Source organism: Saccopteryx bilineata, chromosome 5 (assembly GCF_036850765.1).
Source record: "Saccopteryx bilineata isolate mSacBil1 chromosome 5, mSacBil1_pri_phased_curated, whole genome shotgun sequence".
Lineage (NCBI taxonomy): Eukaryota > Metazoa > Chordata > Mammalia > Chiroptera > Emballonuridae > Saccopteryx > Saccopteryx bilineata.
In genome coordinates this window covers 27,762,158-27,788,760 of record NC_089494.1, presented here as the reverse complement: position 1 = coordinate 27,788,760, position 26,603 = coordinate 27,762,158, and the positions used below count along the sequence as shown (strand labels likewise).

General features: G+C 38.8%; 1 protein-coding gene across 5 annotated transcripts in view; it reads left to right on the top strand.

Annotated features, from left to right (window-relative positions):
• Nucleotides 1-26,603, top strand: part of CREB1 (cAMP responsive element binding protein 1) — a 72,681-nt gene that overhangs the window by 34,229 nt on the left and 11,849 nt on the right. For all 5 annotated transcript variants that reach the window (XR_010725686.1, XM_066233402.1, XM_066233401.1 and 2 more), the window contains 4 exons: nt 3,189-3,289; nt 11,401-11,543; nt 16,663-16,845; nt 19,406-19,556. Coding sequence is in view for 4 of the 5 variants with exons in the window: in XM_066233402.1 (XP_066089499.1) it covers nt 3,189-3,289; nt 11,401-11,543; nt 16,663-16,845; nt 19,406-19,556 (578 nt within the window). In the remaining variant the exon portion in view is untranslated. The remainder of the gene's footprint in view (nt 1-3,188; nt 3,290-11,400; nt 11,544-16,662; nt 16,846-19,405; nt 19,557-26,603) is intronic.

Sequence of the window (26,603 nt, the reverse complement as noted above, 5' to 3'; positions counted from 1 at the left end):
TGACCTTCTCTTAAGGCCTTTTCACAGCTCCTCATGTGCTCTACCTCTGTGAGAAAGTTTGTGCAAACTATACTGAGTGGGCTAGGTACAGCAGCTACATATTAGTAAGAAACTGTTCTGTGTGCTCCTTTGGCAGTAACTATAGCATTGTTACCTGGCAAAGAATCACAGAGTAAGTTCAGCCTTGCCCATATATTTATCTGTCATTTCTGGATTCCTTAAATGTTCCTGTTAATTTTTAGGTCTTTAAGACTATACTTATACTTTAGGCTTGACTGTTGGTGGTGCAGTGGATAGAGCTTCGACCTGGGATCCTAAGGTCCCAGCTTTGGAGCCCTGAAGCCACCTGCTTGAGCGCAGGCTCACCAGCTTGAGCATAGGGATGCTGGCTTGGAGGTGGGATCATCCACATAATCCCATGGTCAATGGCTTGAAACCCAAGATCCCTGGCTCAAGCAGGGGGTTTGGCTTGGCTGGAGTCCCCTGGCCAAGGCACATATAAGAAAGCACTCAATGAATAACTAAGATGATGCAACTATGAGTTGATGCTTCTCATCTCTCTCCCTTCCTGTCTCTGTCTCTGTCTCTCTTGCTTGCTAAACCAAACCAAATGATTATACTTATAATTTAAAGTGTTTGGATAAGTCACATTACTTTATTGTAAGTATATTTTTTGAAGTATTATTAGATTTAGCTAATTTCATTTTAAAATGCATGTATACTGCTCACAAAAATTAGGGGTATTTCAAAATTAGTATGAAGCGATAAAATACCCCCTAATTTTTTTGAGCAGTATAGATCACAAAGCCCTGTCAATATGAGTGCCCATCACATACATAGTACCTTTCGGATTTCAAGTTCCTCTGAGTATTTTTTTCTTTTTTTTTTTGTATTTTTCTGAAGTGAGAAGTAGGGAGGCAGAGATACAGACTCCACATGTGCCCGACCAGGATCCACTTGTCATGCCCACTAGGGGGCAATGCTCTGCCCATCTGGGGCATCGCTCTGTTGCAACCGGAGCCATTCTAGCACCTTAGGCTAGGCCAGGGGTCCCCAAACTTTTTATACAGAGGGCCAGTTCACTGTCCCTCAGACCATTGGAGGGCCGGACTATAAAAAAATTATGAACAAATCCCTATGCACACTGCACATATCTTATTTTAAATTAAAAAGCAAAACGGGAACAAATACAATATTTAAAATAAAGAACAATAAATTTAAATCAACAATTGACTAGTATTTCAATGGGAACTATGCTCCTCTCACTGACCACCAATAAAGAGGTTCCCCTTCCGGAAGTGCGGCGGGGGCTGGATAAATGGCCACAGGGGGCCGCAGTTTGGGGACCCCTGGGCTAGGCCATGGAGCCATCCTCAGCGTTGGGACTAACTTTGCTCCAGTGAAGCCTTGACTGCAGGAAGGGAAGAGAGAGAGAAAGGAGAGGGGGAAGGGTGGATAAGCAGATGGGCACTTCTCTTGTGTGCCCTGGTTGAGAATCGAACCTGGGACTTTCACATGCCAGACCAACGCTCTACCGCTGAGCCAACCAGCCAGGGCAATATGTTTGTTCTTATCGCCATTGCCATAAACTTTGACCTGGAGCTAACTCACATAGACCCTTTTGCCTTGGTTAAATCTAATTCTCATTTTGACAACATCATGCACACCGTGTTCAGGAAAGAGAAGGAGGTTCCTACAGAGCAGACTAGGGAAACTTGGCAGTATAAATTTGACAGACATGCTTGCCTGGGTGAATGAGTTTCCAGTCTAAAAATGGTCTGAAAACACCCTTGGGTTGTTGCTTCTCATAAAACTGGTTTCAGATTGGAACCAGTAGGATTTTGATGCCTGTTAGGGTGTCTAAATCTGAGATGCCAAGTATTGACAGTGATTCTACTACTTCCTAGCTTTGTGGCTCGGGTGAGTTACTTAACTTCTTTGTGCCTCAGATCTTTTAACTATAAAACGGATATAATAATTGTACTTATCCAGGACCTAATGTTACTGTATTAATAAGTGATTAAGTATAAGGTCTACCGGAAAGTTCTGTCCGTTTCTATCACAAGTTTCGACATGTAAGCACATGTTTATTTGGCGCATGTGTCTCTATTTTTATCAGTTAATGTATACATACTGACGTAGCAGATTAACTAAAACAAAGTTGATTCACATTAGTCTTATGTGTGAAGCGATAGTGTACCCATGGCTACTAATAAAGTTCATTACGCCACTGTAATTTTTACGAATTTCAACAAGGAAGAAATCTACAGAAGCATGTCTGTCGCATCCACCATATTCCCTGGATTTAGCACCCTCCAACTATCACTTGTTTTTGTCCTTACAAAATTTTTTGAAGGGCAAAAAATTCAAAAATGAAGAAGATATCAAACAAGCACTGGTTCAATTTTTCACATCAAAAGATAAAACATTTTTCAAAAATGGGATATACAAATTGCCCTCACGCTGGCAAGAAATCAATAATAATGGCAATTATATTATTTAATAAAGTTTATTGACAGTAAGAAAAAGTTGTATTTTGTTTTATTCCAAAAACGGACAGAACTTTCTGGTAGACCTTATAATTTAATAAATGTGTGTTTGTTTAGTTAAAATTGTAGACTGCCAACTTTGAAATATGTCTGTATGTAGCAGAGAGTTTTTTTCTAACTTGCTAGAAACAACCATCTGGAACATGGTGTGGTATTACCACTCTAATTTGTACATTTGTAAATATGTTCACAAAAGTCTTTACACAGTAGTTAAAGGAAAATATTGGTATAGTCACTATATAGACTTATGACTAAAACTTTAGTCATTTCTTCTTTCCTTCATGTCTGAAATCTTATTTTATTTATGGTAGTCTTATTCTAACAACTAGAAGAAAACAACTGTCAGGTAATATTGATGAATTCAGGACTGATTACATGAAGTCCTGGAAGAGATTAAGCTAAATTTGAATATCACAAAAGTGTGGTTTTGACAAATGTTTTAGGTCCTCTGACTTCTATAGAATAAAAGGGGAGAAGCTAGTGATTATAGTGTGCTTGTCTCTCATAAAAATGGATTTTTTAAAAATCTGAAGTATGTATAAGATTTATGTATGTCCTTTTGTATTTGACTTTTAAAATTCATAAAAATTTAATGGGAACGAAATTTGATTATCAAGATAAAGTTTTCTTTATTTTCAGATTTCAACTATTGCAGAAAGTGAAGATTCACAGGAATCAGTGGATAGTGTAACTGATTCCCAAAAACGAAGAGAGATTCTTTCAAGGAGACCTTCCTACAGGTATGGAATTTAATAGTTAAAAGAACTTAAAAACAGAGATGTCAGAAAACCAATTAGCTGTTCAGCTCAGGACCATGTAGCTTACTATTCTTCATATTGAGTTACTTCTCAGAATAAGTGGAAGCTCATCATACAGAAAAAGAACACTTCTTATTCTGAACAGTCCTGGATAACCACTGATGGTTTTTTCTGCTTCTGTTTTTATAGATTATGCTGTCTGTTGCTTTGCTGTTTAAAAGTTTGAAATACACTGGATACAGTTATATAGTGTTTTCTAGTTACGTGTCAGTTCTGAGACTGTCCAGTTCATCTACTTAGCACACGTTTGCAAACCATGTCTGTAGCCTGGTACTAAGCAGATAACCGTTTGGTAATTTAATAATTGTTTCAAGGTTATCTTTGCTGATTTTGAGGTCTCAAGAAATTTTATGTTACCAAGTCCCATATTCCCCCGTGTATAAGACTCCTATGTATAAGTCGCACCTTAATTTTGAGGCCCATAATTTGAAAAAAATGTATTATGTAAAGTTATGGAACTCAAGTTTTATTCATCATAAAATTTCTACCTCTCCTCATTACTGTCAAAACTCCCATCAATTAGCTTGTCCTCATCCCTGATGACGAATCACTGTCTTCATATATTGCCTTGTCCTCAGTTCCATCTATGGCATTTGAAATGTCACACTTCTTAAATGAAAAATCTACAACCACTGTATAAGACGTAACCAGTTTTTAGACCCCAGATTTTTAAATAAATAAATAAATAAATAAATAAAGTGTCTTATACATGGGGAAATACAGTATGTGTTATATGCATTTATATTTATAGTTTTAAAATATAGCTAGTTTTAGATTTTAACTTTGAAGTATATTTTCTGTTAGTATGTAACATTTGATTCTGAAGCAAGTCCAATCAGATATTAAGAAATAAGCCAGACCTGTAGTGGCGCAGTGGATAAAGCGTCGACCTAGAAATGCTGAGGTCGCCGGTTCGAAACCCTGGGCTTGCCTGGTCAAGGCACATATGGTAGTTGATGCTTCCAGCTCCTCCACCCCTTCTCTCTCTCTCTCTCTCTCTCTCTCTCTCTCCCCCTCTCCTCTTTAAAAATGTATAAATAAATAAATAAAAATTAAAAAAAAGAAAGAAAGAAAGAAATAAGCCGGCCCGGGCTGGTTGGTTCAGCAGTAGAGTATCAGCTTGGCACATGGATGTCCCAGGCACACAGTAGAAGCAACCATTTGCTTCTCCGCACTCCCCCTCCCTTCTCTGTCTCTGTCTCTTTCTTTCTTTCTCTCTCTCTCTCTCTCTCTTTCTCTTTCTCTTTTTCCCTCCTGCAGTCATGGCTCAATTGATTTGAGCACATAGGCCCTGGGCGCTGAGGATGGCTCTGTAGAGCCTCTGCCTCGGTGCTAAAAATAGCTCGGTTGCAAGCATAGCCCCAGACGAGCAGAGAATTGACTCCAGACAGGGGTTGCCAGGTGGATCCTGGTTGGGGTGCATGCAGGAGTCTGTCTCTCTATATTCCCTACTCTCACTTAAAAAATAAAAAAATAAATTTTTAGAAAAAAAGAAAGAAAGAAGCTACATAGCTTCTCTGAATATAAATTCTGGCAGATTTTAGCTGTAAACCTTATAAAATATGGGCTTTATGTTGAACAAAAGTTTTATTTGCCTTAATTGGCCTATATCCCAGCAAAGGTTATTTAAATAATAATACTTTAATAATAAAATAGAAGATGCCAAAGACTACATATATGTAGAGAAAGGGCTACTTTCTTGAAAGATAATGGTATTTTTCCTTACAGTCAAACCTCCACAGTGGGGTATCATTATTTTGTTTTAAATTTATGAATTCTTTTCTTAGTGAGAGAGAGAGGCAGACAGGAAGGGAGAGAGATGAGAAGCATTACTTCTTTGTTGCAGCACCTTAGTTGTTCATTGATTTTCATATGTGCCTTGACCAGGGGACTCCAGCTGAGCCAGTGACGCCCTTGCTCAAGCTACCAACCTTGGACTTCAAGTCAGTGACCTTTGGGCTCAAGCCAGCGACTATGGCGTCATGCCTATGATCCCACGCTCAGGCGGTGGTTTCAGGGTTTTGAACCTGGGTCCTCAGCATCCCAGGCTGATTTTCTATCCACTGTGCCACCGCCTATTCAGGCTAACTTGATGAATTCTTGAAACCTAGCCTCTGTTGATTATAACACGATCTCTAACATAGTCCTTAGGATATGCTAGTGGGGATCAATTAATTGATAATACAAAATGCATTTTTACTGAAACAACCCAGGTTTATAGTGATTAATTGATACCCAGAGGAAGTTCTTGAAGAGCTCTCTCTTAGTCTCACCTGGCATGTTATTTTTACCATGAATTTAGCTGAAAAACAGAACCCATGCTTTTCAAACTTGCAAATGACAGAACCTTAGGGATAAGTATCCTAATGGATGGGAGAAGTATTTGAAAGATCATAGCACCCAAGGGAAAATACCAAAACAAATAGGATGAAATGTTGGTGATAATTGTAAAATTTATGAACTTGAGTTTAAAATAAAATCAGTTACTCAGAATACAGGATTCTTAATTAATTCATTTTAAAGAGATAATATGTTCTTTAATTATCATTGATGATATGGTTGCCAAAAAAAGCCAATGCACTCTAAGACTACATTGGTAAAAAAACAAAACAAAACAGTGTCTAGATCAGGGGTCGGGAACCTATGGCTCTCGAGCCAGATGTGGCTCCTTTGATGGCTGCATCTGGCTCGCAGACAAATCTTTAGTAAAAAAATAATAATAATGTTAAAAATATAAAACATTCTCATGTATTACAATCCATTCATTTCCTACCACTCATGTTCATGGTTGCTGGTGGCTGGAGCCTATCACAGCTGTCCTCCAGGACAACAACAAATTTTTATTGGATAATGCATAATGTACATGAGTCGTTGTATGGCTCTCATGGAATTACATTTTAAAATATGTGGCGTTCATGGCTCTCTCAGCCAAAATGGTTCCCGACCCCTGGTCTAGATTAAGGGAGGGAATTACAGCTGACCCTTGAACAACATGAGTCTGAACTGCACTGATCAAAAAAAAAAAAAGTGCAGATTTTTCCTAGTGGACCACGCAGTTCAAACCTATATTGTTCAAGGGTCAGCTGACAGTTGGGAATCTGTGTATGCGGAGAGCTGGCTGTACTTAGAGCAAATTTTTGACTACACAGGCAGTTAGCACCCCTAGTCCTCTCATTGTCCAAGGGTCAACTGTAATCCCGCTGCTCAGACCACATCGGGAGTCTAGTTTTAAGAGAAGGGGAACTGTATGTCCAAGGGGAGAATGACCAGTATGGTCTGGAGCAACAATTTGAGAAACTGGAAGGAAAAGACTAAGTGATCACTGGCTTCGTACAAAAGAGAAATAGATGTAGTTCTGGGTCTACAGTAGTGGCTTTTAAAACTTTTTTTTTTTAAGATTTTATTTATTGTTTTAAGAGAGAATGGGGAGGGGGTGCTTCAACTTATTGTAATAGTTGCTTCTCGTATTGCCTGGGGTTTTGAACTGGCGGCCTCAGCATTGCAGGTTGACGCCTTATCCACTCTGCCACCACAGGCCAGGCTGGCTTTTAAACTTTTCTAAACTACAGTCCATAATAAGAGTATCTTTATAGTTCTCTATATACATATATACTATAACACATATTCATTTATATGCATTTACATATATTTTTATGTATATGTAATTACATGTATTCATAATAACTATACAGGCATATAATATAATATGTGAGTTTATATGAGGCAGGATAGTAAGAAGCTAGGAAAATTCCTTGGCAAGTAAAATGGGGAAATAGACAAATTGTGGACGAGAAATGGACAACCAGGTACAGGAGGTTACCTCCCTAGAGATAATATCTAGGCCTCAGATTGTATTTTAGCTCCAGGCCCAGGAAAGCAGCAAAACCAGGTGGGTGAAGCCAGGACCAGCTGCAATGAGTAATGACCTCCCTGCCCTGGGGCTGACCAGTTAGTGAAGACCACAAACAACCCTGAAAGGACTCACTTGGAAAAGCTAATGACTAGACTACTGACACCCTCTCCTGAATTCAGTCTTTAAACCCCCCCAGCAGCACCCAGTGCACTCTTCTTCTCAGAGCACGAACTGGGCCTTTTCCTTCCTCTCTTCTCCCCCCGCAGGCGGCGTCTCCTAAACTCTTAAGGATCCCCACGAGATTTGCAAGCAGGGGAGCGATGGGCAGAGGCAGCTCATTCCAGGTTCACCCCCTGAACCTGTCTCCAAGGCCCCCTTTCCTCTGCCTTCCCTCCCACCAGGCTCATTTCCTTCTTCTGTGATTTCTAGAAAGCCAAGGCAGCCCCGCCTAGGCTCTCTTGTTACATCTTCTAGTCTAGACCTTCCTTGTTTCACTGCCCCAGCTTTAATAAGCTTCCTCTCAAAAATCACCTGGACTCATGTTGTGAAATTTTTCCTGCGTGAAGTCAAGAACCCACACACTAACGGCTGGCCCTGGCAGACCCAGAGGGCCAGGGCCCCTGTCTGGTAACATATATATATACACCTATCATAAAGCCAGAATCCAAGGCCACTATCACAGCAGCCCAGCCCATACAGGTTCGCATTGGATTCAGACAGTCGGTAAAGAAACAACAGAGCCAAAAACTGTTGGGCCATCATCTTTAATCCTACCTTGCATCCAGTGGGCAAGTAAAACACACACTGGGCTCCGAAACCCACTCACATTCAGTGCTCACAAAGCTACTGACTTATCCGAGTTTCCTAGAATCAAAGGTTTCTAGCTCACCAGACTTAGTCACCTCTGTTCCCCATCTCCTTCCTTCTCCCTGCACAAACTCTGCACAAACTGGCTTCTCACTCAGCACTCCGCCATCTTGGCTGCTTCTCCAGGCCTCCTCCACGTGGCCTTTCTCTGCTCTCCTCTCTGCCCTCTCCTGTCTAATGCTAATAATCTCAGGAACCGAGAGCAAGCTCCTGTTCTGCCCTCATTTTATAGTGAGAAATCAAAACCTTTAATCCAATATACAAAATAAGGAAGTCTCTGATACAAAGTCACTTATCTGAGGCATAATTGGATTGTACCACCCCACAACAAAAAGGGTGGGAAAGGCTTAGTCCTAAAACCAAGCCCCAGGCTACAAGGATCCTGCTTGCCCACAGCCCACCCCCAACACACATTAATATCACCTGGATGACAGGCTTCCATGTGGGCAGCGCCATCTTTAACAAAGTGAGCATAATATATTTTATCTGCCCAACACCTATATATAGGCATCTAAAGGAGAATATCCGCAAGGCAGTAATAACCCTTACCATGTGTGATGTTCAGCTGTTACTGTTTTATGCTGGTTGCTTTGTACTGAGTTGTTTTCATGGCTTATATATGAGTTGTGACATCAGCTTGAAAAATTCTGCTCTAAAAACCAGTACCACTCAAAATGTAGTCCACAGACTAGACTGATACATCAACATCTGATTAGAAATGGAAATTCTTGGTCTTGGTTCCCTTCCCCATACCTAATGAATTAGACTCTGGGAACAGGACTCAGCAATCTGTGTTGTAACATACTTTTCAAGTGGTTTTTTGTATGCTTTTGTATGGTTTTTTGAAATTTGAGAAACAGTGCTCTGGAGTAGTGATACCCAAAGTGTGAGCTGTTTAAGATAGTGGTCTCTCATTTGCAAGAAATAAAAAAGAGAAAATTTTCCTTACAATAAGAATAGGAGTTGCCTGACCAGGCAGTGGTACAGTGGATACAGCATCGTCCTGGGACACAGAGGATCCAGGTTCAAAATCCCGAGGTCTACAGCTTGAGCACCAGCTCACCAGCTTGAGGCAAGGGGTCACTAGCTTGGCTGTAGCCCCTGGGTCAAGGCACGTATCAGAAAGCAATCAATGAACAACTAAGGTGCCACGACAAAGAATCAATGTTTCTCCTTTCTCTCCTTTCCTGCTGGTCTGTCCTATCTGTCCCTCTCTCCATCTATCTCTCCCTAAAAAAAAAAACACAAATAGAATAGGAGTTTACCAAATGAGAACAAGTAGATATGGAAAAGAATAAGTAAGAAATCTAGGAAATGAGAAATATAAATATTTTTTAAAACATTGCTAATTAACTGAAAGGGAACTGAGAATGAAGAGCAGAAACAGGTAGAAAATGTGAAAAACAGGTGAAAAGTGATGGTGTATAGAATGAGGTGCTGCAATAGAAGCATTTATAGAATTTCCAGAGGGAAAATTGGGAAAAAGGAAATTATTTAAAGAGATAATAGTAGAATATTTTATACAATACCAGTAAAGATAATTATATAGGTAAGTATAAAAGCCAGGATTATTATAGTTTTGCTTTGTAACATTTTTTCCTATATGATTTGAAAGGCAAATACATAAAAGAATTAGAAATCTGTTGATGAGCACACTGTATGAAGATGGAGTGTGTGACAATAATAATGTAAAGGGGCAGAGTTTGGGTAGACTGTTAAAGCTGAGTTATTAATTTAAACTGGTGCGATGGAAATTTTAAGATGTCAAAAATTACTTGGGTTAGGGTTTTTTCCTCTTCTGTAATTATGTTATTCATTAAATTATTTTTGTTTATAATCCAATTTTAGAATTTTCCTCATCCTTGTTGATTTTTTTTTGTTTTGACTATATAAAACATTAACGAGATTTAAAAGTTAGGATTGTAGCAAAAAAAAAAATATATATATATAGTCAGAAATGCCCCTCCCAATCATTCTATTCTTTCTTCCTTCCTTCCCTAATACCCCCAATAGATACTAATCTCATTAAACTCTGGTTTATCCTGATTTTTTCTTGAACAGCTAAACGTTATATGTATATTTTTCTTATTTCATTCTTTTCTTAGACAAAAAGTACCATGTGTATGCATTATTGGGATGAACCGTAGTTTATTCAACCATTCTCCTATGTGTGAGAATATAGATTGTTTGCAGTATATGCTGTTAAAAATAGTACTACCATGAATTATGAGGGTATCTGTTTTCTCACAGCTTTGCTAGCAGAATATATTGTTATTTTTTTTTTTTTTTTTTTTTGCCAATTTGAGAATTAAAAATCCAGTTTTCCCCTTGCTGGGTAGCTCAGTTGGTTAAAATATCATCCTGATATGCCAAGTTTGCAGGTTTGATCCTTGGTCAGGGCACATATAAGAATCAGCCAGTGAATGCATAAATAAGTGGTACACAGATCACTGTTTTTTTCTCTCTCTCTTCCTTCCTCTCTCTATAAAATCAATTAAATAAAATTAAAATCAGGTGTTTGGTCATTTTTCCCCATCAATTTTTTTATTTTCAAGTGAGAGAAGGGTGGATAGTGAGACAGACTCCTACATGCACCTGGACCAGAATCTACCCACAACTCCCTTCTGGGGCTGATGCTCAAATCAACTGAGCTATTTTTAGTGCCTGAGGCTGACATGCTTCGACTGATGAACTATCCTGTGCCCAGACTATCGCTAGAACCAATTGAGCCCCTGGCTGCGGGAAGGGAAGTGGGAGAAAAGGGGAAGGGGAAAGGGAGGGGAGAGAGGCAGATGGTCACTTTTTTTGTATGCCCTGACTAGGAATCAGTCCCCAGACATCTATATGCCAGGCGGATGCTCTATCTACTGAACCAACCGGCCAGGGCTCCCCATCAATTTTTTAGAATTCTTTATGTATCAGGGATATTGGCCCTTTGTATGTATATAATATGTGAACATTTCTCCTAGCATTATTGATCATCTTTTGACTTAATTTTTGGTGTTTGCCACGCAAAAGGATTTTTTTCTGTAGTCAGATTTTTATTAATCTCTTCTTTATTTGCACCAGGGTTTTGACTCACAGTCTTTCTTTACACTCAGGTTAAAGAAAAAATCATCTGTATTTATTCTGGTCTTCGTATGGTTTCATTTTGACATACAGCTCCCTGAGCCTCTTTAGTTCTTGTGAATTCCTTAAACTTCTGTCCTAAACACAAACGGCTTCCTACAGATATTCTGATTTTTCCTGTTATTTGTATTTAGCTAGTAAATGTTACTTTTATTTTAATTAATATAATTCTCTATTTTCCTAGGAAAATTTTGAATGACTTATCTTCTGATGCACCAGGAGTGCCAAGGATCGAAGAAGAGAAGTCTGAGGAGGAGACTTCCGCACCTGCCATCACCACTGTAACGGTGCCAACGCCGATTTACCAAACAAGCAGTGGACAGTATAGTGAGTAACTGAGACTTCTGCTTTGGAAAGGGAGGTGAAAAACTGATGTCTGCATTCTCCTTAAAGGAATCACAGAAGTGCCAACTCTTTTCTCAGTCTCACTGATGTTATTATATTTCCTTTACTTTTCAGTATGTAAAGTTCTATAAGGAGGTATTTTGTTCTCTCAGGGTTTTAATTAGGATTCCTCAAGTATGTAAGCCCTTTAGATGGCCCTTTGTTTTATGCTGATGCATGAAGGGTCGTTGATGTTTTTGAAACCACAACTGAGGATTTTAGTCCCATATGTTAATAGAGAATGAGTTTTTTCAGATAAAGAAAATAATCATTCTTTGATTATGTTTAAGGCCCAAAGTGGTCTCATTAGTCAGCTATTTTAATACTTCATCTTCCCTTCTTGCATTGCAAAATCGTATTGAATGTTTCCTGGTGGGGATGGAGAGCTTGGTGCCAGTCTCCTAGCGCATTTATTTATTATTCCTTTTAATATGTAAGGGCATGTAGTGAATTATGATAACAAAAGCATAAGGATTGTTGAATTAAGTCCTTTTTGGCTCACAAAAAGAAAAGATTTACTTTGCAAAATTATCGAAATTTCCATTTCTGTGATATCCGTGTCTAACACTTAAGTATCTCTTATCTTTCACCTAAATCTATTATAAAGTACTTTTTTTGAGTTCTGCTTTTGTTTGATTAAAAGCTTTTGTGTGAATGGTACTTTTTGTTCACTTTTCCCAATTTGGGGGGGGGGCTCACATATTGATGTCATCATTTTGATTTGTTCATTAACTTCAGTACTGCCCATTATATCTTTTCTCCCCCTCCTTCCTTAATGACAAATTAAATGTACACATTGAAACTCCTTTGTGGCATTAGTTTTCTAATGCCCTCGGGTAGCCTGTGTCGGAAATTTGTGTAAGTTGGCTCCCAAGTTAATGGTTTTCCAGTTGTAACTCAAACTTTGTTTGCATTCCAGCTGGATTAACAACAGATTTGCAAGTAGCAAACTTTTTAGCTCTCTCAGAGCTGACATTTTTGATAGTAAGTAGAAGGAAGGCATTTTTGACTAACCTCCTTGTTCACTCTGTAAGTTTGAGTTCAGTTATCTTTTTCTTAAGTTCTTTGTTGGCAGAGATAAGTACTAACTCTGTTACGTGTATGTGTGTATTTTTTTATCTTTACCCAAGTAATTAGAGTTATTCAAGAGTGTGTTCTAAGACATAGGTACATAACTTTGATTTCCTTGAGCCACGCCTGCGGGGCCGAGCGTGGTCCTGTTAGTGACCGCGAGCCGCTTCGTGCAGCAGTCCTCACTAGAACAGAAAGCTTGCTCTCTAGGAAAGGGAGTCTCAGAGTCTCAGCGAGGGAAGCAAAGTCAGAAAACTAGATGTTTACTTTGGCTATCCACCAGCAACTGAAATTATTAGTTTTAAAAGTTAATAGTTTGAGATTTTTTTAAAGCTTATTCATCATCTTTTTTTTTATTATCTTTATTTCTTATTCTTTATACATACATACATACATAGCCTTGATGGAGCTGATTTAACATTATGTTCTTGATTGTCGTTAAGAATTGATATAATGACTACTTACATGTACAATATTTATATATTTCTTAACTTAGAAAACAGATAAGAAGTTGTGACAATTCAAATGGTAGAGGTTCATGGTATTAACAAAAAGTAAAAATCTTTTTCAGGCCCTGGCCGGTTGGCTCAGCGGTAGAGCGTCGGCCTAGCGTGTTCGGAGGACCCGGGTTCGATTCCCGGCCAGGGCACACAGGAGAAGCGCCCATTTGCTTCTCCACCCCTCCGCCGCGCTTTCCTCTCTGTCTCTCTCTTCCCCTCCTGCAGCCAAGGCTCCATTGGAGCAAAGATGGCCCGGGCGCTGGGGATGGCTCTGTGGCTTCTGCCTCAGGCGCTAGAGTGGCTCTGGTCGCAACATGGCGACGCCCAGGATGGGCAGAGCATCGCCCCCTGGTGGGCAGAGCGTGGCCCCATGGTGGGCGTGCCGGGTGGATCCCGGTCGGGCGCATGCGGGAGTCTGTCTGACTGTCTCCCCCCGTTTCCAGCTTCAGAAAAAAGAAAAAAAAAAAAAGAAAAAGAAAAATCTTTTTCAGCCTTTCCCAGTGTTAAGAGTATGTATGTCGCCCTGGCCAGTTGGCTCAGCGGTAGAGTGTCAGCCTGGCGTGCGGGGGACCTGAGTTCGATTCCCGGCCAGGGCACACAGGAGAAGCGCCCATTTGCTTCTCCACCCCCCTCCCCTCCTTCCTCTCTGTCTCTCTCTTCCCCTCCTGCAGCCAAGGCTCCATTGGAGCAAAGATGGCCCGGGCGCTGGGGATGGCTCCTTGGCCTGTGCCCCAGGCACTAGAGTGGCTCTGGTCGCGGCAGAGCGACGCCCCGGAGGGGCAGAGCATCGCCCCCTGGTGGGCAGAGCGTCGCCCCTGGTGGGCGTGCCAGGTGGATCCCGGTCGGGCGCGTGCGGGTGTCTGTCTGACTGTTTCTCCCCGTTTCCAGCTTCAGAAAAATACAAAAAAAATAAATAAAAAAGTGTGTATGTCCTTCTATTCTTTTTCATTCTACTTTCATATACACATGTTATGTATTTTTATACAAGTGAGACCTACATTATTTATTTCATAGGCAGTTTATATACACAGTTATGTGTATTGTGTCTTTAACAGCTAAATTGTGTTTCGCTGTGTAAATAGGTCATTTATTTAAATATTTCCCCCATATGCATATTGATGAGCATTCAGGACATTTCCACTGTTTCAAACAATGCTACTTGAACATGCTCTTATGTGAAGTACTGTCTCAGCGGTGTAGCATCCGAAGAGTAGAATCGTTGAGTCAGAGCATATTCTGCCCAGTTGCCCTTCTCAGTGGCTGTACCAATTCTGGTTCCTTCCATATATTGCTTATACTTTTTTATTAACACTGTAACTAGTTTTATCCATACTTGGTTCAGTGTCTCCAATAATAAAGTCTTGTTTGAGAGATTCTATTTTTAGGTAGAAACCATGTGTGTATCATTTTGAACTTGAATTTTTTTTTTCACTAAACAAAACAATAACACATGTTTTTTTCACATAACAAAACAATAATTATATTCTTTCTGTCTACATTTTCTGGTAGAATTATTATATATACTGTACTTAGATACAGTTCAGTCATTTGACTTCTTTTCTTGTCTTAATGAATTTAAGTTTTATTGAAAGCTATTTAAAATCCTTATGGAATAATCAAATGTATAAATACACTAAGAAAACACATGTTTGATAGGATCAGACATTAGTTTTCAGAGTACTTTCATATACATTATCTCATTTGATTTTTTACAGTTGTACTTTAGTGGCTAGAACCAGATATTTTTATTTTTACAGAAGAGATAACGTTCAAATAACAGTTTAGTGATGGAACTTGGCCTAGACCCCAGGTCTCCTGATATGTAGTTTTCTACTTCTTTCTTCCCACCTTGAGTTCATTGGTATGTAGCCAAGAAGAAAGTTATGTGTTAAATACAATGGAATTGGCTTATTAACTCTATATGAGAAATTGTGGTTTTATTCTCTTAACTTTCTGTTTCTTTCAAGTTATCCTGCAATATTAATCTCAAAATAGTTCTCACATATTCCTTTTTTAACTTTATCTAAGTAAAACTTATAGATTAGCTAAAGTGAATGGATTATATTTGCCAGTGTCTTGATTTCCACAGGTATCATTTGTAAACCAGGTCATAGCCATGAACTGTTATTATTTCTTGATTAAACAGTAGATACTCAATTTCCCATGTACAGATGACTTAGGATATTAGTTATTAGAGCTAGCTGACAAATGATCCCAAGTTAATTCCCTTCTACCAGACAAAAAGTAATGTGCTTAAGTCAGATATGTTGAGACTTATTCAGTTAAAAAATCCAGTATACAGTTTTATGTGTAATATTGAGATTTTTACTCTCTTTTTGGAAAACCTGAACTCTAATAACAAGAATGTCTAGAGGAGGATCCAACTACCTATCTCAATGCTGGTAAAGGATTGATTCTTCCAAATAAAGTAATGATCTATTTCTTTTTATTAACCTTTTCCATGTACTGCTGTAAAGGTGAATGCAGGTTTTTTATAAAGTGAAATATCTATATCTGTGAGCAATAGATGAATGACAAATGTGGTTAATCAGTAAAGAATCAACAAAAGAACCTATATGAGAATGCTCGGCTATATAACTTAGAAATAGCAGTAAAGTATTTTTTTTTCCTAAATGATGATCTTAAGCCCTAATTTTAAACTGACATGAGAGACTCTGTGCTAAGTTCCATAGGACATTTCAGTTGTTTCATAAGTAGACTTTTGTTATAATTTGTGCATTGCTAGCAAGTTACAGAAAAGAATGCACTACTAAACTGCTTTATTAATTATGCTCTAAGACAACCATTTATTGGGCACTATTACATGCCCATTGTGCTATTAAGTACATGAAAGTAGAGAAGAAAAACCATGTTTCCTACCCTCAAGAAATGTATTTTAGTGTGGGACAGCAAATATTAAATAGTTAAAATATTAGGTAGTTAATGTTAGGATAGGAGGTGTGGATCGTGAAGTGATACTCCTGTATTGAAATAGCTTCAAAATAATTTAATATTTTCTCATTTGATACTTTCTGGTAAAGACATCATTTTAAATTATAATTTGGTTCAGCCTGACCTGTGGTGGCGCAGTGGATAAAGCGTTGACTTGGAAATGCTGGGGTCACTGGTTCGAAACCTGGGCTTGCCTGGTCAAGGCACATATGGGAGTTGATGCTTCCAGCTCCTCCCCCCCTTCTGTCTCTCCTCTGTCTCTCCCTCTCCTCTCTAAAATGAATTAAAAAATAAAAAATAATTAAAAAAAATAAATTATAAATTGGTTCATAGAGTACATTTGTATTATAGAAACTGAATGGAAGTTTCCTGAGCAGAAAGGTATTTGAGTGTACCAAATACTTCTCGGCAGTGTTATTTGCTGTTATAATTTCTCCAAGTTTATGTCTTGCATATGGTTCTACTTTGAATTTAGTGTATTGTAAAAGCCCTGTATAGTATTAATTAAACTTGTAATAATAAAATCTATTGGGTTTTAGTTGCCATTACCCAGGGAGGAGCAATACAACTGGCTAACAATGGTACCGATGGGGTACAGGGCCTGCAAACTTTAACCATGACCAATGCAGCCGCCACTCAGCCGGGTACTACCATTCTACAGTATGCACAGACCACTGATGGACAGCAGATACTGGTACCCAGCAACCAAGTTGTTGTTCAAGGTAAGAGAATTCAGATTTCATAGGTATGGTAAATTTGAAAGGATTACATTTTAGAAACTCTGAAAAAGTAAGTATAATACTGCTAAACACTGTTAAAATGTACATTTTTCCTCATTATAGATAATATTTTTCATGAACTCTTCTATTATTCCAGTTGGGCCAAAATGTCATGGCATAAAAACAACTATTTTAAGCTGTAAAAACTATAATTTCTGTCTTTGACACCTCTAGAATTTGGGGATAGGAGAAGCAGGTTAGGTTAAAGGGAAAGACAATGAAATCAGGAGTTAGGAAAGCTGGACTCTAGATTTGTTATTTGAGTAAGATTGAACCTCTCTGGATCTCATTTCTTTTCATTGTCAAATGCAAATTGTACTTAATAGCTGCTAAGAATCTTTGGAGGTTCAAAATTCTGTTTCTCTGCTTTTTTTTTTTTTTTAAGTTGAGAAGAGGGAGCTAGAGACTCCTGCATGCTCTCTGACCAGGATCCACCTGGCAACCCTATCTGGAGCCAATGCTTGAGTACCAAGCTATTTTTAGAGCCTAAGGCTAATGTGCCTGGGGCCATGTTCAAACCAATCCAGCCACTGGCTGGGGAAGGGGAAGAGGAAGAGAAGCAGGGGTGGGGGAAGAAGCAGATCATTGCTTCTCCTGTGTGCCCTGACCAGGAATCAAATCAGGGCCATTATAAATCAGGCCAATGCTCTATCCACTGAGCCACTGGCCAGGGCTCTTCTTTTTATTCAAAAGAAATTAACATCCTCATTTCTAATATCATTTTTTACTTCAAATGAAAGCTTTATATTTTAAAAAATCTTATACCAACATGCAACTCTGCTGATCTATGGATAAAAGCAGTAGTTAAATCCTTAATGACTGAAATAGCTTTTTAATGTTTTTTAAATTTAATTTTGTTTTGTTTTCTTCCAATTTGTTTCAGGAGGCTATGGATAGGAGTTGACCATATTTCTTTTGAACTGTTTGAGCATTTTAAGAATATATTTATGCTAGATTGACAGTTTGCCTATTGAGTAAATAAAAAAAATGTTTCTAAAAATGTTTTCATTAATAATATGTTTTACCTCTGTTAGGTAATGACAGTTATGCCACTTCAACATGGATGATAATTTTTGAATTATTCTAAAACATCAACTAGAGAGTCATAATTTATTTAAAGGTCCCTAATTTATTTACAGAATATATTCTGTTACTAAAGAAATAATATTTGAAGAAGATAATATTTTTCTTGTTAATGGGAGTAAAACACCTTTTCACTTTACATGCAGGTACTCAAAAATTGTAAAGCAGGATGTCAGTGAATTTGAATTCTGAACGTCAGTTTGAAGATGGTAACATGTTTAGTATATAAATCTTTTCCATTCAAACTACACATTTTAATTGATATTAACAAATATGGATAATTTTATAAAGGCCTTCAAATTCTCTCAGATAATGTTAGGTTCCATATTCATAGGAGGGCATATTATTAAGCTGGTTTTAGAAGCATTTTGACAAGTAGTGATTATATTTCTTTTTACAAATGATGGATCATTTAATTAGAAGACTAAAACTTGAGATTATAATTTATGTTAAAACAATGTTTACAGATGATATAATTGACATCATTTGGTATACTTCTTCATACTTACAGTTTTGTGCCAATTAGAAATTTAACATAGTTGACCATAATGCCCTATTTTCTCTTCCATTTTGCTATTTTATGAAAAATCATGGTCGTTTGTTTTGTTTTGTTTTTTGTATTTTTCTGAAGTTGGAAACGGGGAGGCAGTCAGACAGACTCCTGCATGCGCCTGACCGGAATCCACCCGGCACGCCCACCAGGGGGCGATGCTCTGCCCCTCCAGGGCGTCGCTCTGTCGCGACCAGAGCCACTCTAGCGCCTGGGCCAGAGGCCATGGAGCCATCCTCAGTGCCTGGGCCAACTTTGCTCCAATGGAGCCTTGGCTGCGGGAGGGGAAGAGAGACAGAGAAGAAGGAGAGGGGGAGGGGTGGAGAAGCAGATGGGCGCTTCTCCTTTGTGCCCTGGCCGGGAATCGAACCCAGGACTCCTGCACACCAGGCTGACACTCTACCACTGAGCCAACCGGCCAGGGCTTCATTGTCATTTTTATGTCGTGGCAAGAGTCTACTTGAAATTTTTTTATATGAATTTACCAATATCAAAGGAAGACATTGAGGATATATCTAGGAAGATGATCCAAGCTGTGTGTGCCCTACTTATCTTTTAGACTTAAGGTTGGTAAGCATGTTAACAGAATAGAACTGCATTCCAATGAAAGATAAAAAATAAAAAACCCAGCAGATGTAGGTTAAGACCTCTTTCACTCAAGTGTCTGTACTAATAAATACATTAAATTGGCAATTATTTTTCAGTAATGACCCAAAGAGTGCTGATTCTTGCAACATTTTAGTCAGAGTCATCTGTTCCTTTTTTCCCCTTTTAATGCAGAATGTATGTTTAGACTGATGATTGACATACCTAGTTGTACCAGGTCACATTCTTCAATATCTTACACCATGTTGACCCCTTTCCTTTCAGCCGCCTCTGGAGATGTACAGACGTACCAGATTCGCACAGCACCCACGAGCACCATCGCCCCTGGAGTTGTTATGGCCTCCTCCCCAGCGCTTCCCACACAGCCCGCTGAAGAGGCAGCGAGAAAGAGAGAGGTCCGCCTAATGAAGAACAGGTACCTGTTGCCTTTACTGAGACTGTTGTCAGTCAAGTATAATAGTAACAGTTCAACACCTAAATATTCTCTGAAAATAGATTAAGTCTAAGAATCCTTGTTATTGACAGAATCTTAAAATAGAAGTAGTCTTCCACAATAAAAATGCTATATATCAAAAATCTCCAAAAATTTACTTCTCATAAATTCATAGCTGCAAGTAGATTTGTCATCAAGAAACAATAAAATATATTTATTTACTTACATTACCTTAGTATTTTTCTTTATTTAGCTTAGGACTTTAATATGGAAATGACCAAATAAGATGAAAATCAGATATATAGTGATATAAAATGTTACAGATGGGAGAAATTATTCTTCTGCTGTTATCCCCAAGATCAGGATTCAAGTCTTGGATCTAGTCCTTTTGCTGTGACTTTGGAAGACCATACTAACCTTTTTTTTTTTGAGTTGCCAAACTGTTGTCCACAGTGGTTGCACTATTTTTATTTTAAGATTTATTTATTGATTATTTTACAGAAAGGAGAGAGGGAGGAACAAAGAGAGAGACAGAGACAGGAGAGAAGGAGGGGAGAGGAACAGGAAGCATCAGCTCATAGTAGTTGCTTCCTATGTGTCCCTTGACCGGGCAGGCCTGGGGTTTCAAACTGGTGACCTCAGCATTCCAGGTCAATGCTTTATCCACTGCGCCACCACAGGTCAGGCCATACTAACCTTTTACACCACAGTTTTCTCCTTTGTAAAACGGAATCCCACAGCCCACTCAGGGTTTCCTTTTCCAGAACCTTTTATAAATGGAATCATACAGTCTTTTGGATCTGGACTCTTTAACTTAGCAAAATGCATTTGAGATTCACTGACAGTGTAGCATGAAACAGTAATTGGTTTTGTCACTGATATTTCTTTGTATGGATATACCAAGAATGGTGTTTATCCATTCACCTTTAAGTTCATCACCTTAGTTAATTTCCAGTTTTGGAGGATTATGGATAAAATTACTATAAACACCTACATACAGGTTTTTATATAAACTTTAAATTCACTTGAGCACATATCTAGGAGTGGGCTGCCTGAGTGGAATAGTAAGTATATATTTAACTTTATAAGAAACTGCCAAACTGTTTTCCAAAGTGGCTGTGCCATATTGCATTCCTACCAACAATGTGCGAGAGTTCTACAGTGTGTCCCTAAAGTCATGATGCACTTTTGGCTGGTCACAGGAAAGCAACAAAAAACGACAGAAATGTGAAATCTGCACCAAATAAAAGGAAAACTCTCCCAGTTTCATACCTATTCAGTGCAGTTCGATGTGGGCTCGCGCACAGATTTTTCAGGGCTCCGTAGGTAGCTATCCCGTATAGCCTCTACAGACTCGTCACTGACTGATGGCTACCAGAACGGGGTTTCTCCACCAAACTGCCAGTTTCCTTCAACTGCTTATCCCACCGAGTAATGTGATTCCTATGTGGTGGTGCTTCGTTATAAACGAGCCGATATTCACATTGCACTTTGGTCACGGATTCGAATTTAGCGAGCCACAGAACACACCGAACGAAATTTCCTCTGGACTGGCATGGCCGTGGGCTGTTCCGCTGTATACATGGTGTTACATCATCATCTGTGCATGCGCACATACTGCCACATCATCCTACAGAAACTGGGAGGGTTTTCCTTTTATTTGGTGCAGATTTCACATTTCTATCGTCTTTTGTTGCTTTCCTGTGACCGGTCAAAAGTGCACCATGAGCCTGACCAGGCGGTGGCACAGTGGATAGAGCGTCAAACTGGGATGCAGAAGGATCCAGGTTCGAGACCCCGAGGTCACCAGCTTGAGCGCGGGCTCATCTGGTTTGAGCAAAAGCTCACCAGCTTGGACCTAAGGTCACTGGCTCGAGCAAGGGTTTACTCGGTCTGCTGAAGGCCCGCGGTCAAGGCACATATGAGAAAGCAATCAATGAACAACTAAAGTGTTGCAATGCGCAACGAAAAACTAATGATTGATGCTTCTCATCTCTCCGTTCTTGTCTGTCTTTCCCTGTCTGTCCCTCTCTCTGACTCTCTCTGTCTCTGTAAAAAAAAAAAAAAGTGCACTATGACTTTACAGACACACTGTAGTTGCTCTATATCAAGTGTTAAATTGTTTTACATGTAGGTCTGTGATCTCTTTTGAGTTAATTTTCATATAAGGTGTGAGGTGTGTCAGGGTTCCTTGTCTATATATGGACATGTGTTTGTCTAGCACCATTTGTTAAAAAGATTATACTTTCTTCTTTCCCATTGCACTTTTGTAGAAAATTAATTGACCATATTTGTGTGGGTCTGTTTCTGGACTGTCTAGCTTATTTTCATTGGTCTGTGTCCTGTCACCATCATGCTGTCTTGATTACTGTTAGTAAGTTTTGAATTTGATTAACGTGAGTCCTCCAACTTTGTTCTTTTTAAGAATTTTTTTTTTTTTTTACTTATTTTCTTTCTGAAGCTGGAAACGGGGAGAGACAGTCAGACAGACTCCCGCATGCGCCCGACCGGGATCCACCCGGCACGCCCACCAGGGGCGACGCTCTGCCCACCAGGGGATGATGCTCTGCCCCTCCGGGGCGTCGCTCTGCCGCGACCAGAGCCACTCCAGCACCTGGGGCAGAGGCCAAGGAGCCATCCCCAGCGCCCGGGCCACCTTTGCTCCAGTGGAGCCTTGGCTGCGGGAGGGTAAGAGAGAGACAGAGAGGAAGGAGGGGTTGGGGGTGGAGAAGCAAATGGGCGCTTCTCCTATGTGCCCTGGCCGGGAATCGAACCCAGGTCCCCCGCACGCCAGGCCAACGCTCTACCGCTGAGCCAACCGGCCAGGGCCAAGAATTGTTTTATTTCTTCTGGTTCCTTTGCATTTTCACATAAATTTTAGAATCAGTTTGTTGATGTCCGTGAGAAAATTGGCTGAGATTTTGATAAACATTGTGTTTATTGATCAAATTGAGGAAAAATGACATCCTAACAATACCGATTCTTCCATTCCATGAACACAGTATTACTCCATTTTTTCCAGCATATAGTTCCTGCACATATTTTGTTAGATTGAAACCTCAATACTTAGGAGTTTGGGGCTTTAGTTTTCTTGGGGTGGGACTATTTAAAATGGTATTATGTTTTTTAAATTTATTTTATTTTTTTATTTTTTTACAGGGACAGAGAGAGAGTCAGAGAGAGGGATAGACAGGGACAAACAGACAGGAACGGAGAGATGAGAAGCATCAATCATTAGTTTTTCGTTGCATATTGAGACATCATAGTTGTTCATTGATTGCTTTCTCATATGTGCCTTGACCGCGGGCCCTCAGCAGACCGAGTAACCCCTTGCTTGAGCCAGCGACCTTAAGTCCAAACTGGTGAGCCCTTGCTCGAACCAGATGAGCCTGTGCTCAAGCTGGTGACTTCGGGGTCTCGAACCTGGTTCCTTGGTATCCCAGTCCGACTCTCTATCCACTGTGCCATCACCTGGTCAGGCATGTTTTTTAAATTTAAATATTCATTGTTCATTGCTGCTATATAGAAATAAAAGTGACTTCTCTATTAACCTTTTATCCTGTAACTATTCTAAATCTATCAGTTCTAGGAGCTTTGTTGTAGATTCTTTGGGATTTTCTATGTAGACAATCATGTTGTCTGCAAATATAGTTGGTTGTATTTCTTCTTCTAATCTGTATTCCTTCCCTTTTTCTTGCCTTATTGCAGATGTCAGAACTTCTGATAGGCTATGGAATAGGCGTGGTAAGAGAGGACATCTGCTTCTCACAAATCACCACTACTGAATTAGTGGCTTAGACAACAGAGTTATTGTATTAAAATGCTCTAGGACCAGAGGCCACGGAGGGTCTCGCTGGGCTAACGTTGAGGTGTCAGCAGGACTGTTGCTCTCCGGAGACGCAGGAGAGAGCCTCTTTCTTACCCTCTCCGGCTTCTAGTGGTCCTCGTCTTCTTTAGCTCATGGCTCCTTGTCTCCAACTTTGAGGTCAGCAATCTTGTGTCTTTCTATATCTTCCTTTAGTAGTCTGTATCTTCTGCCTCCCTCTTCTACTTTAAAGGACCCTCCTAACTATATTATGCCCACCCAGATAATCCAGGATAATTTTCCTATTTTAAGGTCAGCTGATTAACAACCTTAATTCACCTTTACGTGTCAGGTAACATAGTCACAGGTTCCAGAGATTAATATGTGGAAATCTTTGGGACACCATAAATATGATAATAGCTATAGGTTCCTTGTAAATGCTCTTTATTATGGTAAGAAGATCTCTCCTATTCCTATTTTCTGGGAGTTTTTGTTGTAAATAGTTGTTAAATTTTGTCAAATGCTTTTTCTGAATTTTTTGAGTTGATCATAAAGTTTTTCTCATTTAGTCTGTTAATAGGGTGAAGTACACTGATTTTTTCAGTGTTTTGACATGAATGCATTCCTGGGATGGGCCCACATCTGGTTATGATGTATTATCATTTTTACATATTGCTGAACTTGATTTGGTAATATTTTGTTGAGGATTTTCACATCTACAATTCATGACTAGTAGAGAATTTTAGTTTTCTTGTAATGTGTCTGTCTAGATTTGTTATCAGAGTAATGCTAGCCTCATGAAATGAGATGGGAAGGGTTCTCTTATTTCTGGAAGAGGTTATATAGAATTAGTATTATCTATTCCTTAAATATTTTATTGAGTTTGCCACTGAAACACCTGGGCCTGGAGTTTTCATTTTTTGAAATATTATTTTTTTAACTTGAATTTAATTTTTTTAGTAGCTACAGAAAAATTTACACTATATTTCTTCTTCATTGAGTTTTGGAAGTCTTTGTTTTTGAGGATTTGATTCATTCTAAGATACTAAAGTTATAGACAAAAGTTGTTTATGTTACTTACTATCCTTTTAATGTCTAGGGTCAGTAGGGATTTCATTCCTGATATTGATCATTTGTGCATTCTTTTGCACTCGCTCTCTCTCTCTCTGTTTTACTTTTTTGGTGAATCTGGCCCAAAGTGTATCAGTTAAAAAAAAACAAGCTATGTAGATTGATCCATGGACCATCGTTTGCTAAACCCTAGTTGTAACCCAGTTACAAGACATAAAACGGAATAAAGAACCAAGACCTAAATATATGCTGTCTGTAAAATGGCACTGCAAATGTAAAACATAGATAGGTTAGAAGAAGAAGGGTGTAGAAAGACAAACCATGCAAATAGTAATCTAAATAAGGGGGAACATCTCAGGGATAAAGAAGGACATAATATAATGATCAAGGGTCAGTCCTCTTAAGAAGACATAATTATACATGTGTGTACTCCTAACAGAGCTTCAACATACATGAGCCCAAAGCTGATGGGCCTAAAAGGAGAAATGAACAAATTCATAATTATAGTTGAAGTCTTCAACACTCTTCTCTCAGTGATAATGGAAAATAAATAGAGGATATAGAAAACCAGAATGACATCAAATATCTGTACCTATTTGTTATTTATATGATACTTTTGAATCTAAGAATAGATATAATACTAAAAATATGTTCTTGAACCATAAAATATCTGGAAAAATCCTGTTTTTTAGAAATTAAGTATCAAATGTTTCTAAATCTGTAAGTCAAAAAAGTCTCAAAGCAAATTTAAAAAAATTATTTGAACTGTATGCAAATTAAAATATGACAAATTTATGGGATACAGCTCAATTGGTGCTTCGAGGGGAAACATATTCTTTAATACTTTGGTTAAAAAAGAAAGTCTTAAATCACTCATTTAAGTGAGGTGGCAAACTGCACCTCACTGCCTGTTTTTATCAAGTTCTCTGGAACACAGCCATGCTTATTTAATTCTGTATTTTCAGTGTCTGTTTTCATGATACAACAGCAGAATTGACTAGTTGTAATAGGACCCATTCAGTCCAAAAGCCTGAAATATTTATAGTCTGGCCCTTTATAAAAAAACACTTTGCCAACCTAACTTCCATCTTAAGAAACTAAAACTAGGAAAACAGATTAAAATTAATGAAATTGAAAAGAGAAAACCAATAGGGAGAAATGAATGAAACTAAAAATTGGTTGTTTAAAAATATCAGTATAGCCTGACCTGTGGTGGTGCAGTGGATAAAATGTCGACCTGGAACACTGAGGTCGCCGGTTCGAAATCCTGGGCTTACCTGGTCAAGGCACATATGGGAGTTGATGCTTCCTGCTCTTCTCCCCTTCTCTCTCACTCTCCCCCTCTCCAAAATGAATAAATAAAAAATATCAATACAATTGATAAGCTTTTTTGAACACACCCCAAAAAAATGTAGTATGGAAGAACTAAAGATGCTAAAAAAAGGAAAGAATAAGTGAAACAGTATCACATATAGGCAAAGAATTAGTTCAGTAAATGTAGGAGGAAGATGTTATGTGAAAAATTTTTTCCAAACGTTTATCAAATTAGTTTCAGAATGTACAGGTCACCTGCCTGCGTGACTGCTTGGAGTCCTGAACCCTGATTCTGTACTGGAGGAGAAGTCAGTGGTCGTGCCAGTCTTCACACCGTGTCCTCACCAGTCTGCTGGGAGAGGCCTTTTCTTCTCTTCTTCAAAATATTTAGACAGAAAATTTTGAGAAGCTTTAGGAGGCTTTCTCAGAACTAAAGAGTTCTTTAAAATTCTTAAAGTTTATTTGAATTTCGTATTTTACTCCAAAATATAGTAATGCTTCTTTTTATTTTTTTAAGTAATGCTTATTTTAATATGACAATTCATGCCACCATCTGCCCCATCAGTTAAAATTGGTGCTTTAGGTTATCTCCTGGTTTTTCATACTCCTTAATACAAAGCTAATATTTGTCTTGGATTGAAAGAGGTTGATTAGTCCTTTTTACTTTTTCTTTCTTAATTTTTTTTCTAAGCAAATGAGGAACAGTCTTTAAATGGAAAGGTACCTGCTGGAAGCTACATAACTAGTTAATGGTAAAGTCAGGATCTGAACCCAAATTCACTGACCCTTAGTTCAGAATTCTTTCTAGTCTGTCAGACTGTACTAAATTGGTATCTAAA